Source organism: Podarcis muralis, chromosome 1 (genome assembly GCF_964188315.1).
Source record: "Podarcis muralis chromosome 1, rPodMur119.hap1.1, whole genome shotgun sequence".
Lineage (NCBI taxonomy): Eukaryota > Metazoa > Chordata > Lepidosauria > Squamata > Lacertidae > Podarcis > Podarcis muralis.
The window spans coordinates 27,764,249-27,783,521 of NC_135655.1; the positions used below are offsets into that span (position 1 = coordinate 27,764,249).

The 19,273-nt window shown below is 43.3% G+C and overlaps 1 protein-coding gene across 6 annotated transcripts in view; it reads left to right on the forward strand.

The window, feature by feature from the left end:
* Positions 1 to 18,341, forward strand: part of CEP128 (centrosomal protein 128) — a 190,556-nt gene extending 172,215 nt beyond the window's left edge. For 4 of the 6 annotated variants that reach the window (XM_028718298.2, XM_028718315.2, XM_028718281.2 and 1 more), the window contains 3 exons: positions 2,689 to 2,802; positions 5,053 to 5,155; positions 17,132 to 18,341. In XM_028718298.2, the coding sequence (XP_028574131.2) occupies positions 2,689 to 2,802; positions 5,053 to 5,155; positions 17,132 to 17,238 (324 nt within the window). In that variant the 3' untranslated portion in view covers positions 17,239 to 18,341. The remainder of the gene's footprint in view (positions 1 to 2,688; positions 2,803 to 5,052; positions 5,156 to 17,131) is intronic. The other 2 variants (XM_077925062.1, XM_028718307.2) reach the window with 1 other exon arrangement.
* The last annotated feature ends 932 nt before the right edge of the window (positions 18,342 to 19,273 follow it).

Below are 19,273 nucleotides of genomic sequence, written 5' to 3' on the forward strand. Positions count from 1 at the left end.
AGAAAGTTTTACCATCTCTTTTTTGTTAGAAACTGTTCGGCATTCCCCTGCACCAGTGGGAAATATATTGCGCTGGGGGCATAAAGTGTAAAGTCTGCTTTGACAACGGACTGTATGTGGAGCTACCCTGGTCCTGGTCTGAAAGCTCCAGCTGGTGTAAAATGCTGTAGCTTAGATGGTTGATGGGAATAGACTACAGCCTGCTCATAACTCCTGTCCTTAAAAGCTTGCATTGTATTGGTTTTCCATATACTGTAGGGCCAGGCCAAGTCAAGGTTCATAAGTTACAACTTAACAACTCCAGGATACCTTAAGGACTGCATCCTTATGCGCCTGCTTGATCAATGAAATACTTAGGGGAGTGACTTTTAGTGGCCCTCCATGGCTCAGATGCCCAGGTCTTAACCACCAGGAGCTGTGTGTGTGGTATTGTGGGCCCAATTCTGTGGAAGCTTCCCAGCTTGGTGAAGACGTCTTTATTTCAACAGGCATTTGGGCATTTTAAATTCGTTTTTCTACTTGTATGGTTAACATTAACGGATTTTATCTGTGTTGTAACTTTATTGTACACCGCTTAGAAACCGTGCTGTTAAGCAGTAGATGAATGGTTGAAATGCATCAATATATAGTATTGCTTTTTAGCCCTTTATTGACATTTCATTAGATTTTGAAGTGTAGGTAAACCTGAATGGCTTGCTCTGTGAGCCAGGGGAGGTTAACCTGTGACCCTCCAGATGTTAGACCACAGCTCTCATCATTCCTGATCATTGGTCATATTGACTAGAGTGTCCAACAACATCCATGGGGCCAAATGTTCTCCAGCCCTGCTGTAAATGAATTCCCTTTCTGCCCCCATCACTTTATCCAAATCAAAGAAATCCTCCCCAAGTACAGTCCTCTGCCCTGGCTTGAATCCCAGTTCATAATACAGAACTACCTGATAACGGTACAGCAATTTAAAGTTTACTCAAATTAAATAGCTGAGGATTATGTCTTCTCTTTGCCAGAGTTTTTGATCTGTTCACCGTGTTTCAATAAGCTGATTTTTTGTTTAAATTAGTGTGGCACCAGCTCTTAGTTGTGTTAATATTTGAAAAGAGGTAGATTTTGTTTGGACATGATGGCATTCAGTCTCCAAGCACTGCTTCCCAAATGATGACACACTGGATGCTTGTAGTTTCACAGCTGGCGTTACCTATTGATAAGCCTGCAAAAACTGCAAAATCAATAGGAAAGGTGTTTGAAAACCAAGCTTTGTTCATTACATTGGGTAAATACGCCATTCCATGGTGGGGACAAAATTCATGCCAGATATTTAGCATGCAAAATACCAGAGCACCACTATTCCATTGTTTGCTTTTGTTAATTAGCACTGTGTTTCACACATGACATAGGTCACAAGGCTCTAAACTATCAGTGTACTTAAGCAATTCAGAAGTACCACTAGAACAAATTAGTTCACTAAGTACAGATTGATTTTTTAAAATGTCATTTCAAACAGGTGCTTAATTGCTCTGCTGAAGACCGAAACATTTCAAAGAAATGCAAGGTGATTTCCTCCATCCCCTTAGTACAGGTGTGGGGAACCGTTGGCCCTGCAGATGTCACTGAAATTCACTCCCATCATCTCTGGCCATGCTTGCTGGGATTGATACTCTGCAACTTTTGGAGTTGCCAAAGGTTCCCCACATCTGCCTTAGAAAGTAGAATCAGAGGTCTTCGATGTATTACATTGCCCAAATGTTGGCAAAACAAGCAGGGAATAAGAGTATTCTATGAAACTGACACCAAATCAGAGCAGAACGGCTTTCTCTGTTTAACATTCTCTGGTGATTCCAGTGTTGGGTTTATTAAACACAACCACCTCTGGGAGGCCAGAGCACTGGTCCATAGATAGGTAAAGGTAAAGAGACCCCTGACCAGTAGGTCCAGTCGTGGCTGACTCTGGGGTTGCGGTGCTCATCTCGCTTTATTGGCCGAGGGAGCCAGCATACAGCTTCTGGGTCATGTGGCCAGCATGACTAAGCCGCTTCTGGTGAACCAGAGCAGCACACGGAAACGCCATTTACCTTCCCGCCGGAGCGGTACCTATTGATCTACTTGCACTTTGATGTGCTTTTGAACTGCTAGGTTGGCAGGAGCAGGGACCGAGCAACGGGAACTCACCCCGTCGCGGGGATTCGAACTGCTCACCTTCTGATCGGCAAGTCCTAGGCTCTGTGGTTTAACCCACAGCGCCACCCGTGTCCACTAGTCCATAGATACTCACTGCCAACTCTCATTTTTGCCCAGAGAACGTTCCTATGGGTCAGCAATCTAGTCTGTACACCTCACCCCCTTGCATTTTGCCAGGGCATTGCCTGTGACCCAAGAACTGAAGACTGCCCCATTGCAGAACCAGAGAGCGAAAGTTCAAGATAAGAAGCAATTGTCCTTTTAAATAGTAGCAGTGTGGTGCTTGCTGCTATGCAGCATACAGAAGTTTCAAGGCCAGAGGGCCATCTCTTACAAATCCTACTGAAGTCACAGGCCCTCCAGTAGAGCTGGGGTAGTCAGCATGCTGTGTGCCAGATATAATTGGACTACATCTCCCATCAACCTTGGCCATGGGCTGCGCTGGTCATTTTGTCTTTTTAAATAACAGATAACCATATTTTGCCCATATTAAAAAGTTCTCTTTTATTTCAGGATTCTTACAATCAGACAGACAATATTGAAGACCGATATAGTAAATACAAGGAAATTATGGGCTCCTTACATCAGCATCTGGAAGATTCAAAGCGCAGACTTGAAGATTTCAGAGTAAGTTTACCACCACTTTCTTTAAGCCTTCCTTTGTATGTGAAGCTACTAGAGAAATACACACTAATGACTAGAGCTCTTGATAGCCCATAATCACTTACAGCAAAGTGCCAATTCTATTCACTTGAAGAATATAAATACATACAATACGGCTTGCTAGGTCAAAGTAGTCTCCTAAACACCAGCACTCTGTCTCCATCACTCACCAAGGAAAACTCTAAAACTGGGTAAAAAAGGAGATTGTCGTCCCTCGTTTGTGGGTCCCAGGCATTCTATAACCTGATTTAGCCTGAGTATGGAGCTCCCTCCACACGTTTGTCTAAGCGTAAAAAAAGGAAATAATATGTCATGCAGCACAAATAAACTCTTGTGAAGGATATTCTTCTGAAAGTCATAAACCTACTGCCTTATGAGAAAGAATATGTCCTCCATGCTGTATTATTAGTTCTTTAAATCTCTGTGATGTTGTAAACTAAAAAGCCCTTGCTGGCAGGGCAGACACTCCAGCCTCTCCCTCCCCCCCCATCATACTTAGAGATGGGTAAAAATAGGGCTGCCATACGTCCGGATATTCCCAGACATTACCGGGATTTCAAAGGCAATACTGACATTGGAGTGCGTTTCTTGGATCTTAGGCGAGTCAAAATCACGTTTTTGGGTTTTGTCCAAAAAAAGCTCAACAATTTCGGCGGTCTCCTTAAAAAGAAAAGCTCAACAATTTTGGGGTCTTCCTAAAAAAAAGAAAGAAAAAAAGCTCAATATAGGAACCCTACTAAAAATCACTTGGTTGCTGTACAAGCTGAAGAGTTGAGAAATGAGTTTTCAAGTGTTCTTCTCCACCTTAGGATGTGCCAGTAGCAACTCAAGATCATGGGTTGCGACAATTTGGGCTACCTAGGAGCTATGTGTAAAAATGCAAGCAGTCCTGAACATTTCAGGAGCAAGCAGCCCCTGGGCAGTCTCAGAACACGGGTGCAGACAGTGCTGGCAGCAGCCATAATCTCAGGCTGCAGTAGACGAGCACAGTCCAGAAGACCCCAGTGGTGGTTCTGCAGAGCTGCCTTGCAGTCTGAGGTCATGGGTGTTGGCAGCACCTAGGATCTCAGACTGCAAAATGCAGGCATGGTCAGACTCTAATGGCCTTCTGCTCCCTGAGATCACAGGTGCTGATAGTGCTACCAACCCAGATTCTGGGGCGTACAGGCTGCTGCCCTTTTTCAGCCAGAGATTGCGGACACTTAGATACTTCACAATCTCTTGCTGCAAATGGTGGAGGTGATTAAAAGCCTCAGTACAAGTAGTGCCAAGTTTGAAGGAGTTTGCCCAATCAGAGTATGGTACCATCATTACTAATAATCTATTCCTTCTCTCTGTTTAGACTAAACATTATGACCTGATCTATACTGGATATTAAGAACCCAGTTCAGTGCTGAGTACAGAACAGAGTTTCATTTTTGTTTAGACTTTCATGAACACAAGAGTAACTAAACCATGGTTTGGGAACCTTTGGTACTCTGGATAATGTTGGGCTCCCAATATTTATCAACCCCAGCTAGCATGGCCAATGTTCAGGGATGATGTGAGTTGTAGTCCAGTAGGATCTGGAATGCCACAGGACCATCCACTCTTCTTGATGGTTTACTTTTCTCTCATTTGTTTGCCAATAGGACAAAATGATTCAGATGTACATGTTTATTTCACACACTTGCTTGAAATAGGGCAGAAAATAGCTTTTCATTGCTAACTTCTCTTGATCACCTTATCTGCCCTAAGGCCAGAAGTGAAATGAAAGGGTCTACTTTTGTATTCTTTATGTTACTGTTAAAAAAACACCCATCCTTGTATGTGTGTCTCTGTGCTTTCTAGGACTGCCCCATTCATCACCATGTGCTGCTTTGCACGTTTAAGATCGGGGGGGGGGGGGGACGGGACGGGACGGGACGACAAGAGTGAGATTCCCGTTTATTCCACAGGTTGCAGCAAGAATGCACAGAACTCACAGTCGCACGTACAGAGGGTGACCTCTCCCAGAATTCTAAGTGTTGACAGTGACGCAGAATCTGGGAGGAAATCAGATTTAATGCTAACTACTAGATTTACATTCTGAACAGTGAAACCAGATTTTATCAGTTTAAAAGAATTCTGCCACATTATATAACCCTGGCTCTAGGCTGCTTTTAATCTTAAAGATAAAAAGGAAATACATCAATATCAGCTCTTTCATAGCAGGAATTTCATCCCCTTTCGCAGGATAAGAAAACAGTTGCTGACATTTCTGCTATACAGAGTACGTCTTCCAACTGGCGAACTAACACCAGCTTTATGTCCAGCTCCATGCTTTCCAATTCAGGATGTAAGTATTGATCACTCATAAGGAATCTCCATAAGACTGTTCAGGTGACCTCTTTTAGTAGATTGGCAGATATCTCGCCTCCCCCACCCCATTTTTATTATTGGGACAATTGGAGCATTCTTTTTTCATGCACTCAATTTCTTTGTTTAGTTGGTCAGTATTTGGCTAATTAAAGGTCTTGCATAAAGGTAAAGGTAAAGGTAAAGGTACCCCTGCCCATACAGGCCAGTCTTGACAGACTCTAGGGTTGTGCGCCCATCTCACTCAAGAGGCCGGGGGCCAGCGCTGTCTGGAGACACTTTCGGGTCACGTGGCCAGCGTGACAAAGCTGCATCTGGCAAGCCAGAGCCGCACACGGAAACGCCGTTTACCTTCCCACTGGTAAGCGGTCCCTATTTATCTACTTGCACCTGGGGGTGCTTTCGAACTGCTAGGTTGGCAGGCGCTGGGACCGAGCAGCGGGAGCGCACCCCGCCGCGGGGATTCGAACCGCCGACCTTTCGATCAGCAAGCCCTAGGCGCTGAGGCTTTTACCCACAGCGCCACCCGCATCCCAAAGGTCTTGCATAGCTATGATTTATTCTTGATTAGTATTAGTACTAAACACAACAATCTTATTTTTGTGTGGTCTACAAATAGCATAGATGGCATTGCCTTCTCAGCTGCTGCATCTGCAAGGATTCAAGAGGGAGTCAGTGTAGCAACCTTTACATGTAATTGCACCTCTAGTCTTTCCCCGGTTCCCCAGAATGCCATGCAGTGAGGCAAAACCATCATTTTTTTTGGTAAATGTATTTTTATTAAGCAGAAATATAGATTCTGTTCACGAGTGCCTGTCGCAATGCCTTTCCTCATATACAAACACACAAAACCTTTACACAACCATAAGTACAGCCTCTCTTTTCAGAGGTAGCAAACCTGGCAAGTGGATACAGAGGATGGAAATACAACATTTGAATGCTGAGCCAGGTGGACCTTTGGTTTGATCCAGCATGGCATTGCTATTACTTTTTATTCCTGAATGGGAAAGAAAGCTTATTGCTAAACAAAGTTCAAAGTCCTGGTCAACAGTATGTGAGAGAGTAAGTGGTACATGAGCCTGACATTCCTCCAGCCTTTCTCCTGTAGTGCCAAACCATGGTTCAGTGTTGCATGTGAACACAGCCTGTAATTTGTGACTGTTTTATGCTCAAATGTATTCAAAGTTGGAAATTCTCAGCTGAACTTTGATCATCTTTACCCCTGCATGCATATTGTGTTATGACTGTTCATAAAAACTTCAGGGTTAAGAATTAACCTTTCTAAAATTGCAATACAGTGCTACCTTGGTTCTCAAACTTAATATGTTCCGGAAGTCTGTTCCAAATCCAAAGCGTTCCAAATCCAAGGCATGCTTTCCCATAGAAGGTAATGCAAAACGGATTAATCCGTTCCAGACTTTTAAAAACAACCCTTAAAACAGCAATTTAACATGAATTTTACTACCTAACATGACCATTGATCCATAAAATGAAAGCAATAATCAATGTACTGTACTATAAAATAAATAAAATAGCATTGTAGATGATTAAAAATAAAAAAAAAATTCTTACCTGCACTGATGATAGTAATTGTTTGGATGGGGTTTTTTTATCCATTTCCGCAGTCACACAATCAATCAATCAATCAATCAGTAGTTGAACTGGGATCCACACAGTCACAAAAACAAATTAACTGAAAAAACCTTAAAACAAAAAACGCAAAATAAATAGCGAAAACAAAAGCACCAAATCTAAGCTCCAAATATCACCTCAGAACACTGCAGTCGGAAATGGAGGGTTTGAATTACAATGGGGGGGGGGCGCAAATTAGCAGTGCAACAGGAAACACAGGGGGACTCAAAACAGAGCATGTTCGGCTTCTGAAAAAAAGCTCGAAAACCAAAACACCTACTTCCATGGGGGGGGGGGGGACATGTTTAATCTGGAGAATTTTTGCTAAAATTAATTGTTCCGTTTTAAATTAAGTTTCTATTGGCAGTGAAATGAAAACCAATTAAATTCCCCTGGTTTTTGTATTTACTTCTTGCCTATCATTGTATGCCAGTTTTTAATCTCTATAGTTACTTTTTATTTTCATAATCATCTATTTAAAACGTTATTGTGGGAGCTAGTCTGACTAAACTGTTTCTGTAGAAAGGAAGAGGTTTATTTGACAGCGTAATTTGGGCAAGAAGGTGCTCATTAGAGATGTACTTCATAAAGCCAGCTGTATTATCAGCTGCCACTCAACTAAGTCTTTTTTAATAAAAAAAAACCTAATCAGCCACTGGCTGTTATCTCACCATTAATCCCAAGAAACTATTTTTATGACCACCATACTTTTCTCCAGTTTTAGATTACAAAATGATTAGCAACTGCAGATGCTTTGCATTAGTGTTGTAAATGTATCCTTTTCCTGTTTGCACAGTTTTTATCCTTTCTGTGTATTGACAAATCTTTTCCCAGAAGCCATTTTATTTCTAAAGCTTGTTGAGCCGGGACCTTCAAAATCTGCAGCCTTTTTAAAGAAAGACAAGGGCAGCAAGGCTTTCTAGTCTCCTGTTACTGATCACAGTCCTCAGTTAACCTTGGCTTTGCTGATGCACAACACATTTTGTTAGTAGTTCAAAGTACTCTGCATGCATTGGCCATGTTTGGATGTAATGCTAAGCCAGAAATGTGGATTGTTAAGCCATACTGTGCATGATCTGTATACTGGTACCCAACACACTGGTGAGCCAGAAGACAGTCCACAGAGTGGCTAGCTTAGCGTTATGTCCAAACCAAGGATCCTTAACATGACTTCCATTTGGTTAGCAATCATGGTTTGTGTAGGCAAAACAGCCCTGTGTTCAGACGCAAGTGCTAAGCCAGCCACACTTGCGAAAAGGAGGGGGGCAGAGCTGACATTGAAATAAGCCTTTGTTAAACCACCTTTCCCCATGTTAACTGACCTGGACTCTGCAATCATCATCTGAGGCCCTTCTTCTGGTGCCTATTCAAGACGTTCGCAGGGTGGCAACACAAGAACAGGCCTTTTCTGCAATGGCTTTCCACTTGTGGTAATGCTCTCCCCAGGCACTAGGCAGAAATGTTCTTTAACCAGGCCTTTGGCTGATTAATATTCTAGTCTTTTAAGTGTGTTTGGGTGGTGGTGGTATTGTTTAGTTTTTGTTTTAGCTATCTATTTTGTGCTTTTATCCTGTATTTTTATCTTGTGAACCGCCCTGAGATCTTCAGATGAGATCTTCAGATGATTCATCTTCAGATGAATATTCAGATATATTATTATTATTACTGCTGCTGCTGCTGCTGCTGCTACTGCTACTATTACTATTACTATTAACACCAGGAAAGCTTCTTTCTTTTCAAAGGTTGTGATAACACCTACAGAAAACTATTTGTTTGAAAAACTGAGCCAGGATAAAATTTTTGGGTGAAATTCAGTGTTGCTCTCTTCTGTCTGGTGCAACCATTGTAGCATGACAGATGAGACAATCCTCCATCTCTTTACCTCCTCATCCTGTTCTGGAGGTTCTTCAGAGCCCCCCCCCCCCCGAGCCAATTTGAGGTGGTGTATGGGAGAGGAGAAGATACAACCCTTAAAGTCCATAATTTTGCATCGCTAACTGAAGCATTGTTTGTTACTACAGCAAACAAAGTTCAAAATGTAACACCCAATAAAAAATTTTTAGTCCCCAATTATTTCCTTAAACTCTTTTGTTTTTTTACTGCACCACCTATGGGCCAAGGTAACAGATTCCGTAGGTTAATACTGCACCGCATTAAAAGGATTTCCTTTTAATATGCTTTAAGTATATTGCTTTTTGATTTTTATCATGTGCCTTCTGGCTCGTGTATTACCAGAAAGGTAAACAGGATTTGCTATTCCATCTGGCCTCTTTACTATTCATAATTCTACTTGCTATCTGCTGGTAATGAAAGCTGTGCTTCATATTAGCAGCTTTTGCTCACAATCCTTTTGAACTACAACTTTCCACTTTGATAACAGGTAGCTCTAAAATTATTTTCTTTGGAAGAATAAAGAAATACAAGAGAGAGAGGAAGGGAGGGAAACCAACAGCACATAAGATCCTTTAGATCTATCCAATTACCGCCCGGTTTCGAATCTTCCGTTCCTGGGTAAGGTGATTGAGAGAGCGGTTGCTGAACAGCTTGGTGGGTTTCTGGATGAAACATCGGCTCTGGATCCATTCCAGTCCGGCTTCCGCGCTGGTCATGGGACCAAGACGGCTCTGGTTGCCCTAACAGATGATCTTCGTAGACAGCTGGATCGAGGCAGGTCGGGGCTGCTGATTCTTCTAGATCTGTCAGCAGCTTTCGACATGGTCGATCACGAACTTCTGGACCACCGCCTTGCCGACGTGGGGATTCAGGGCACAGTCCTTCAATGGCTGCGCTCGTTTCTCTCTGGTCGGGGACAGAGGGTGGCGCTTGGGGGGGAATTGTCATCGTGCCACTCCTTGGTGTGTGGAGTACCTCAGGGTGCGATACTCTCCCCGATGCTTTTCAACATCTTTATGCGCCCCCTCACCCAGCTTGTTCGGAGTTTTGGGCTGGGTTGCCATCCGTATGCCGATGACACCCAACTCTATCTGTTGATGGATGGCCATCCTGACTCGGCCCCAGACACACTGACCAGATGTTTGGAAGCTGTGGCTGGATGGTTATGTGGGAGCCGGTTGAAGCTAAATCCTTCGAAGACAGAGGTCCTGTGGCTGGGACGGGGCGATATGGGATTGGGGGGGCAACTCCCATCTCTTGCGGGGGCGCAATTAGTGCCAGCACCGTCCGTTAAGAGTTTGGGTGTAATCTTTGACACTTCCCTTTCCATGGAGGCGCAGATTGCAGCTATAACAAAGGCGGCATTTTTCCATCTCCGCCAAGCTAAGCAGTTGGCTCCTTACCTCTCTCGCCCTGACCTAGCTGCTGTGATCCACGCGACGGTCACCTCCAGACTGGATTATTGTAACTCGCTCTACGGGGGCTGCCCTTGAGACTGACCCAGAAACACAAGCGGGTGCAGAATGCTGCAGCGAGACTCCTTACGAGGTCTTCGCTGCGAGATCACATTCACCCGGTGCTATACCAGCTGCACTGGCTCCCGGTGGAGTACAGGATCAGGTTTAAGGTGTTGGTTTTAACCTTTAAAGCCCTATACGGCCTAGGACCCTCGTACCTACGGGACCACCTCTCCTGGTATGCCCCACAGAGAAACTTACGGTCTTCAAATAAAAACATCTTGAAGGTCCCAGGCCACAGAGAAGTTAGGCTGGCCTCAACTAGAGCCAGGGCTTTTTCGGCTGTGGCTCCGATCTGGTGGAACACTCTGTCACAAGAGACCAGGGCCCTGCGGGACTTGACATCTTTCCGCAGGGCCTGCAAGACAGAGCTGTTCCACCAGGCCTTTGGCCAGGGCACAGCCTGACTCCCTCCCTCGGCAATCTTCGTGGAGCTCTGGCCCAATGGTTGCCAGTGGCTTGAATTAATTAATTTTATAATGAATGATTTTAGAATGTTGTTTATGTTGTACTTTTGTACTGTTTTATTGTTGTTAGCCGCCCTGAGCCCGGCTTTGGCTGGGGAGGGCGGGATATAAATAAAATTTATTATTATTATTATTATTATTATTATTATTATTATTAGTTTCTGAAGGCAGGGGGAATGTCTCCAGCCCATCTGCTAGTTTATAAGGTCACTCATAGGGTAGAGAGAGCAGGCCCTCTCCATGTGGGCAGAGCCAGTCACATGGACCCTCCTTTCCAATAGAAGTCATGTATTTAATTTTAATGTAGAAAACCCAGAGTCAGCATCTACTTATGGATAGCAGTCAATGGATTGCCTGGACAAGACAGAAGTACTGTTTCTGAGGGGACGGGGTAGACAGGTATGGGGAACTCCCTGGTCCTGAATGGAGTAACTGTGCCCCTGAAGGACCAGGTATGCAGCCTGGGAGCCATTTTGGACTCACAGACGTCCATGGAGGTGCAGGTTAATTCTCTGTCCAGGGTGACTGTCTATAGCTCCATCTGGTGCGCAGGCTGAAACCTTACCTGCCCTCATGCTGTCTAGCCAGAGTGGCATATGCCTTGGTTATCTCCCGCTTGGACTACTGCAATGCACTCTGTGTGGGACTACTGGCCTTCTGGCAGTTCCCTCACCGTAAGAAGTGAGATTACAGGGAACCAGGCAGAAGGCCTTCTTGGTAGTGGCGCCCGCCCTGTGGAACACCCTCCCGTCAGATGTCAAAGAGATAAGTAACTATACAACCTTTAGAAGACTTCTGAAGGCAGCCCTGTACAGGGAAGTTTTTTAATGTTTGAGTTTTTTTGTATTTTAATATTTTGATGGAAGCTGCCCAGAGTGGCTGGGGTAACCCAGTCAGATAGGCAGCATATAAATGATAAAATTATTGTTCATTATTATCATCATCACCATCATCAAACAATACATTGTTTATTTCTGCATTTCATTTATGAATCACTTCCCATGAGAAATCCTCAAGGTTTTTGCAATGTAATAAAAACTTACACAAACACAGTTTAAAACAACTAAATATGTAGGGATAGTTTAAACTAACAAAAGCAAATGCATAAAATAAAATAAATTCAAATCCAATACAGATATCTAAAGATCTCCATTTAGAAGCCTTGTTGAAAGAGGGATGTCTTTAGCAGGCCCGAAAAAGGCACCTATTGAATATATAATAGGAGGGAGTTCAAAGCGATAGATGCCACAACACTAAAGGCCTGATTCCAACCTTGGCAGAATGGAGCTCCTGATAAGATGGTACGTGCAGGATGCCCTCTTTTGGGTGTGTAGGGGTAGAGGCAAGCTATAAGGATGAGAGTGAAATGTCGGGGGTGATTCTATAAAATCTCCATATGCAAACCCAGAAACAGCTTCGCAGTAAGAAAAACACATAATGGGAAGGGACCAATAGAAAAATATCAACGCAATTAATTGATAATTCATTTCCAGGTGTTAGCTGGAACAGAACGATATGTCCCAAGTGGCAGAGCTCTCTTCTGGCGGTGGAGAACTGCCCTTGCTTGCAGATCGCCTTCTAATCTAGAACAATTTACCTACCAGCTCCAATAGACTGTAGACTGTTCAGGCATTCAGTAACACTGAACTATGGTTTGGCACTATGAGTTTGAGTCATTTTGGAGCTGTTGTCTCTTCCCCTCAGGTATGTTGATACCCTTCTTCCTATCCTACTTTAAGGTAAACTGCCATTTTACCAAAGCTGGGAACTGTGGTTTGTGCTTGCCTGGCTAAGCAAAGTTGCAACCCAGGATGAAACTAGTTAATGCTTTCTAATTCTGATCAAGTGGGCCCTTTTTTGCGGCAATAAATCTGTTAATTTTTAAAGTGTCGCAAGGAACTTGTTTTGCATGCATCAGCTTTAAAACAAACAAAAGGAAGTGCTTCACATAGTTCAGAATTAACCCGTGGAATTCATTAACATAAACAGTGTTCAGAAAGAATTAGATAAATAAGGTAGGTGTAATGAATGAGGAATCCATGCTGACAGCCATAAGTACAGTCTCCCTTTTCAGAGGTAGTAAATCTGACCGTTGCTCTTACTTTTTATTATGCAATGGGGGGGGGGGGGACTTCAATTTTTCCCATCTGCAAAGTGAGAGTTCCCAAATCTCTCGATGCACTAGAGATCTTACATGTGCCCAGGTCAATCTATTATACCAGTTCTGCATTCTTCCTTTAGATTTTACCACAGTCCCATCACCTCTGTCATTATTTCCAATAAGACAAGCTTGTGCAGTGGTACCTCAGTTGTTGAACGTATTCTGTTCCGGAAGACCGTTCAACTTCTGAAACATTCGAAAACTGAGACACAATGGGCAGTCTGCAAAGTCAATGGAGAAAATTGAAAAAAACTCAGCAGAAGCCATTCGACTTCTGAGGCGCGTTCGAAAACAGAAGCATTTATTTCTGGGTTTTGAGCATTCGAAAACTGAAACATTCGGCTTCTGATATGCTCGACAACCAAGGTACCACTGTACTTGAAGTAGTATTGAACAGTCTCTTTAGTGGACACCCTTTTCAATGTTATTTTTCTTACCTGGCTGCTAAGACTTCACAGATTGTCAAGGCAACAGCCATAAAAATCCATGGCTCATCCACATATACAATTTAAGCAGAGATACAGCTGACTGGTTCATTACATATGTGGGAGATAAGCTTTCAGTATTTTACAGATCAGTCTAAACAATAAAAGCAAGATGAGAGAAACATCCCTATGCAGTGTATTTTATAGGATATACTTTATTTCTGTAAAAGCCCCCCCCCCCGGGTTTCTTCTTCCAGACCTTGGCCCAGGGCTCAGACATCTTAACTAGCTTCTCATCTGATTAAAAAAAAAAGGTGGCTGCAAGGTCACCTTGGCTTTTGCATTCTTCATTGCTGCTTGACAAAATGATAGCATCATATAAGTTCATGACCGTGCCTCCGAGCTCTGGCAATCAGTATGACATTGCTCTTGTTTTTATTACATTGTTTATCTACATGTTACTCTGAGACAGCCAACACCATTGCAGTAGGTCCTATTTAATTGGATAATAAGGATTCCAAAATACAGTTTAACATCTCTCTCATAGTGACAGCAAATGAAAATTTGAGAATTGGTGGAAGTTTTACCAGTATCTCTGAATTAGCATTTCTTTCTACTTTCGTCAACCTGAGTTTTGAATGGGAAAGAAGGATCCTAGGAAATCCATTGCGACTATGTTTAGCAACATTTCGTAGAATCACAGAATTGTAGAGTTGGAAGAGTCCCTGAGGATCATCTAGTCCAACCGACTGCAATGCAGGAATAGGCAGCTGTCCCATATGGGGATCAGTCTTTTGCAACCTTGGCATTATCAGCACCACGCTCTAGCCCAGAGCTTTCCAAACTTTTCATGTTGGTGACACATGCATCATTTCGTGACACAGTAATGTCATGTTTTAGTAGCAAACTGGAGGTTAAGATAACCCCTTTCCAGCCCCAGGAGGAGAGTGGGGAGCATTCGCGTGACACACCTACACACTGCAGTCGACATACTAATATGTTGCAACACACAGTTTGAAAAGCTCTGCTCTAGCCAGCTGAGCTATCCAGGAAAAACTTTCTTTCCTATTCAGTCAGAACACAACAGTGCTTTTTGCAACTCTTGACAGATCCAAGCCCAGTTGGTCTTCAAGAATTAGTTCTTTCATACCTTACATAGCATTATGTGTGGCTTGTCCACTGCATGTTTTCCCAGTTAACGTGATAAGAAATGAACAGGAAATACATGTCTGTGAACGTGTGGCAGATTAGCACCGAAAAGCAGCTTGCCTATGAAGAAAAAAGCCAAGTAAAGGGGTGTCTGTATAAGGATAGAGGAGTATAAAATTATGCTTAGTGTGGAGAAGGTAAATAGACAGAAGACATTTCCCCCTCTCTTACATGTAATACTGGGTCCATCCAGTGAAAGTGAATGGGAAGAGATTCCAGATAGATGAAAGAAAGTACTTCTCCCCACAGTTCATAGTTAGTCTGTGGAATTCTACAAGACGTAGCGATGCCCGCCCAGCTGGGCGGCTTTAAAAGAAGATTAGGCACACTCATCAGTGGCTACATTCTGCTTCCACTGTCAGAGATATGATGCTTCTCAACACCAGCCGCTGGGAATCACAAGTGAGGAGAATGCTATTGTACTCAGGCCCTCCTTCCAGGCTTCCCACAGGCATCTGGTTGGCCGTTGTGAGAATAGGATGCTGGTTGAGATGGGCCTTTGGTCTGATCCAGCAGGGCTCTTAAGTCAGGATTAGCTCCTTGGGTCCTATCTTCCACATGCTGAAGCGACTTACCTGAAACGCATTGCATGGATTTTCCAGGAGACACATGGTTGACAAGTAGCAAACTTGTTTGGCCCATAGAGGGTGAATTGGATCTTATTCTCCCTTTCTGCAATAGATCAAATTGCATTTATATAGCTGGTCTCCCTCTCCACACCCTGGCACTGAGCAGTTGATTTCCAATACCCAATCACAGCTGAAGTGGGATTCCAGCTCCTCAGGAGCAATTATCCGTCAATCTGTAGCAATTTACGCCTCATTAGGAAAGCCCAAATTAAGCCTCCTTACATGCTGGCCTACCTATATCCCATAAGAATATGAAGACCCATGCCCTATAGCTGTTCTCACTTGAGGAGAGGGAGCGGGGAGCTAGAATCACTTGGAGAGAAAAAATCAGTGAATCTGTGTGAGCTAGGTGAAAATGTTCAAGGGGCTGGGCTATAGGCAGCAATCTAGTGAAGGTCGATAGCTGGGAACTGGGAGCCAGGACTGGAAGAGGAATCAGTCTCAGAGGGCAGGCCAGAAAACAGAAGTGGAAAGCAAGCCAAGAGTCGGAACCAAAGAACAAGACCAGAAATGCATGACATACTAGCTCAGGTAGATGTTGTTGCTCAAGCAAGTCTCAGCCACAGAGAGAAGTACTTTCTATACCTTCCTGACCAGGAAGAGCCAGCTTGGATGTGGGAAGCCAGGCCAGATCTGGAAGGTTCTTCCTTGGGAGGCTACAGTTATGGGGCTCGCCACATGGGACAGCAGTCAGCAGTTACTGACAACCAATACTCTTCAGTACTACCTTACATGTGGCTGGGCTTGCACAGCTGCAGCCAAGCCAATGTGATTCCTGGTAGGACATTTTGCAGAATGTTTCCTGTGCCAGTGACCCTTTGAAGCAGTCACGTTTTCCACAGACACAGCAACACGAGTCCCCGGAAAGCTTGATGTTATAGTTAAAACTAGTGAATGTCACCACAGTTAGGGACTCTTCTTAGCTTCTCCTTGGCTCAGGCTACACCCAAGGGTAAATCATTTTGTGAAAACTGTAACCTGGCTCACTGACTCTTAACATTTCAGGAGCTTCTCTGAACCACTGCTTTCCTGTGACGAGCCTTGTTCTCCAGAGCAGGAAGCAATGGCAGGAAGATGTCATTTCTTTGAGGTGCTGGTGGTAGCAGTGCCTTTATTTCTGTGTCCTTTCATCTCCTTACCCCCCACCCCGGGCCACAGTCTAAAGGGCACAGAGCAGTCTAAGCAGTCACTCAGCAGCACAGCCAGTTCTCCACCCGTACAATGACCACACTCCTCTGCCTTGCTTCTGCTGGGAGCAATCTAGATGCCTCTCAAACATTCTTGCTGGACATGATGACACCAGCAGGCTCACATAGATACAGAAATCTGCTTAAGAGGTCTACATTTAATCCTTCAACTAAGCCAGGCCTGTACTGCTGTCTCCTTAAAAATCAAATTTAAGATTTGAGTTTTGCCATTAATTCTGTGGGGACAGGATTGCATTCCAAATTGCAATATCAGTTGCCTTGTCTCCAAAGTTCTCACGTGCAGAAGTCTGCTCACAGGATGATATTGCTAGTAGTAGAAGGTGTGGAGGCGATCCCTTATTTTCACTGCAGCCCCCATGCAGAAATCTGCTCTGAAAGGTTGGGGAATCCTCCAGAACAGCATGGGAAGTGATGATGGATGTCAGCGAAGGTGGAAGCCTTGACAGGAGTGGAGTGCCTTCCTCGTGTGGAAGGAGCCCTTCTGTTTGTGGAAGAGCAACTATCTAGAAGAGAGACAAACCATTATCTCTTAGAGAAAAAGCATTAAATCACCTGTTTTCCATCTTCGGTTCACCTGATGCCAGTAAACAATCTAACCACTGTATTTTGCACCAACCAAAGCTTTCAAACAGTTTTCAGAGACAAACCCACCTACTTTGCATTGAATCATTCTAAATGGAGTGTCACCACTCTATGGGTATCTGGACAGGCCCTCTCTGTTTAGAACAGGCTGTTTTTTTCTAGATCCTCCCTCCCCCATGTCAAGTCTTTCAGCGAATAGGTGATTGTCCCCCCCCCCCTCTTTTCTTCCGCAGCACTTACCAAAAGTACATTTCCTTCAGATTCAAATGCAACTAAAAAAGGTGCTATCAATATGACGGTCAATGGAACAAAACTGCGAACACAAGAAGAGAGGTACTAAAGCAACTTCGGAATGTGCAGATACACTGTTGGAAACTCAGCTCTGCGGCACTTTCCCCCCAGTTTTGACTGCAGCTGTATTTACCAAAGCAGTGCAGATTCCTTGGTCCAACAGATGCCAAATAGTGACTGAGAACAACGTCTCAATTGTGGGTCTAAAATGAAGCAAGTGAAACCTGAATGTAAAATGCCAAAGAATCTTGTGGTTTGAAGTGCTGTCCCCATTGCTTTGTTTCAGTCCATCCCAAACCAGCCACCTTTGCCTTTTCGTGAGTTTTGTTACATACCTTAATATGTTTTAAGTTCAAAGATGCGATTGATTTTTGGTTGAACAATATATAGATAAAACATAAGCACAATCAGGTAATGGTTAATAGAAATTGCTTGGTGTGTAAATAAGATGTTTTATAACATAATTTAGAGCTGTACAGGCATAATAGCATTTTACAACAAAGGTGCCTCAATTGATGCATTATGCAATGATTACATTATTGTGCTTAATAATAGAAATCATTTTTATCTGAAACAATGACCTGAATTTCCTCCACTTTGAGGAGAATTAAGATTACATGCTGCATTTCATTCTGTTTGGGACAACTATGTTTGTTGATCCAAGCTCAAGGGAGAGCGCAGCCTAACCTAAATTTCCCCAGAACTGGAGGAAATTCAGTTAACCACTTGTTATGAACCACTTCTGTAATTAAGCATAATAATAATTTTGTTTCCTAAACCTAAAATCTCCAATAATGTAATGAAATATTTTATATCTGACATGGCAGAAGAGAACCAGAGTCACAATATCTAATTTTGTGCTACAAATGTACAATGTCTTCCTGGAATTGAATAAACAGGTTGAGAACGAACCTTTGGCAGAGGAGGTTGGTTTATATTAGTACCCAACCTTCTTTTTTTTCTTCTTTTAATAAAAAGCAATTTCTAATAGTCACATCCTTCCCAATACTTCTTTATTAAGTTTTTTTGAAATGTCACCTTAACTCTGAAAATTACAGTGTACAATAATTTAGCCATATATTGTGGTCTCTATTGATGAAATCAGATATTCCCTTTCTTGATGTTTCTAATAAAACTTCCCCTTCCCCTTTACCTGCCTCTGTGATTCTTGGTTTATTGCCCATATCTTGGTTCTGATCTGTGAAATGCACTTGGTTTTAATGTTCAAATCTGAGTCCTTGTAAAAGTGCCTTGAGAGCCAGCACAGTAGCCTAGCGAGAGATTGTTCTAAAGATATGGACTGTATTACAGTTGTCTCACTAATGCCAGTGTTTTCTTTAGATAAGCAGCCCACTGTTCAAGGACTTGGTTACATTGCTAGCAATGATGCCAGCTTTCATTAGTGGCAATTATTGGGTTGTTGTGTGTCAAACTAGGAGTATCACTTTTAAACTTCGCTGTATGTGGGTGGTTATAGTGCATGGATGTATACCTGCTGTCATGAAAAGAGGATCTTGCAATGACCTGTATCTCTAGGTCATAGAATTGTAGAACTCAAAGGGACCACCAGTGTCATCTAGTCCAACCCCCTGCAATGCAAGAAGAGTATTGCACTGGAGAGTTGCTGCCTGTCAGTGTAGACCATACAGAGCTAGATTGACTAGTGTTCTCACTTGGTAGAACACAGCTTCCTATGTTCCCTACATTTGCTTGTAGAATAAGATTCCCATTCATCAAGCTGAGGATTAACAAACTGGGCTTTTAAGTTTTATCTGCTAGATGCCTCTTCCTTCATTTTGAAACAGGGGTTACAAAAAGGGATCGGCTGATAAATCTAAGCATCTCTTCTCTCCCCTCTCTCAACACACACACACACACACACACACAGAGAGAGAGAGAGAGAGAGAGAGAGTTTTATTCATACACCCGTGCATGGGGATGTGTCAGTCTCCCAAGCCTTTATGTGAACAGTGTGACTGTCTGTACTGACAGAGCCTTTGTGTGTGCAGCTGTGTGTGCAAAGGCTACAGGGCAGGCTACTGCTCCCATGCTCCCATGTTCGGTAAGACAGGAACATGAACACC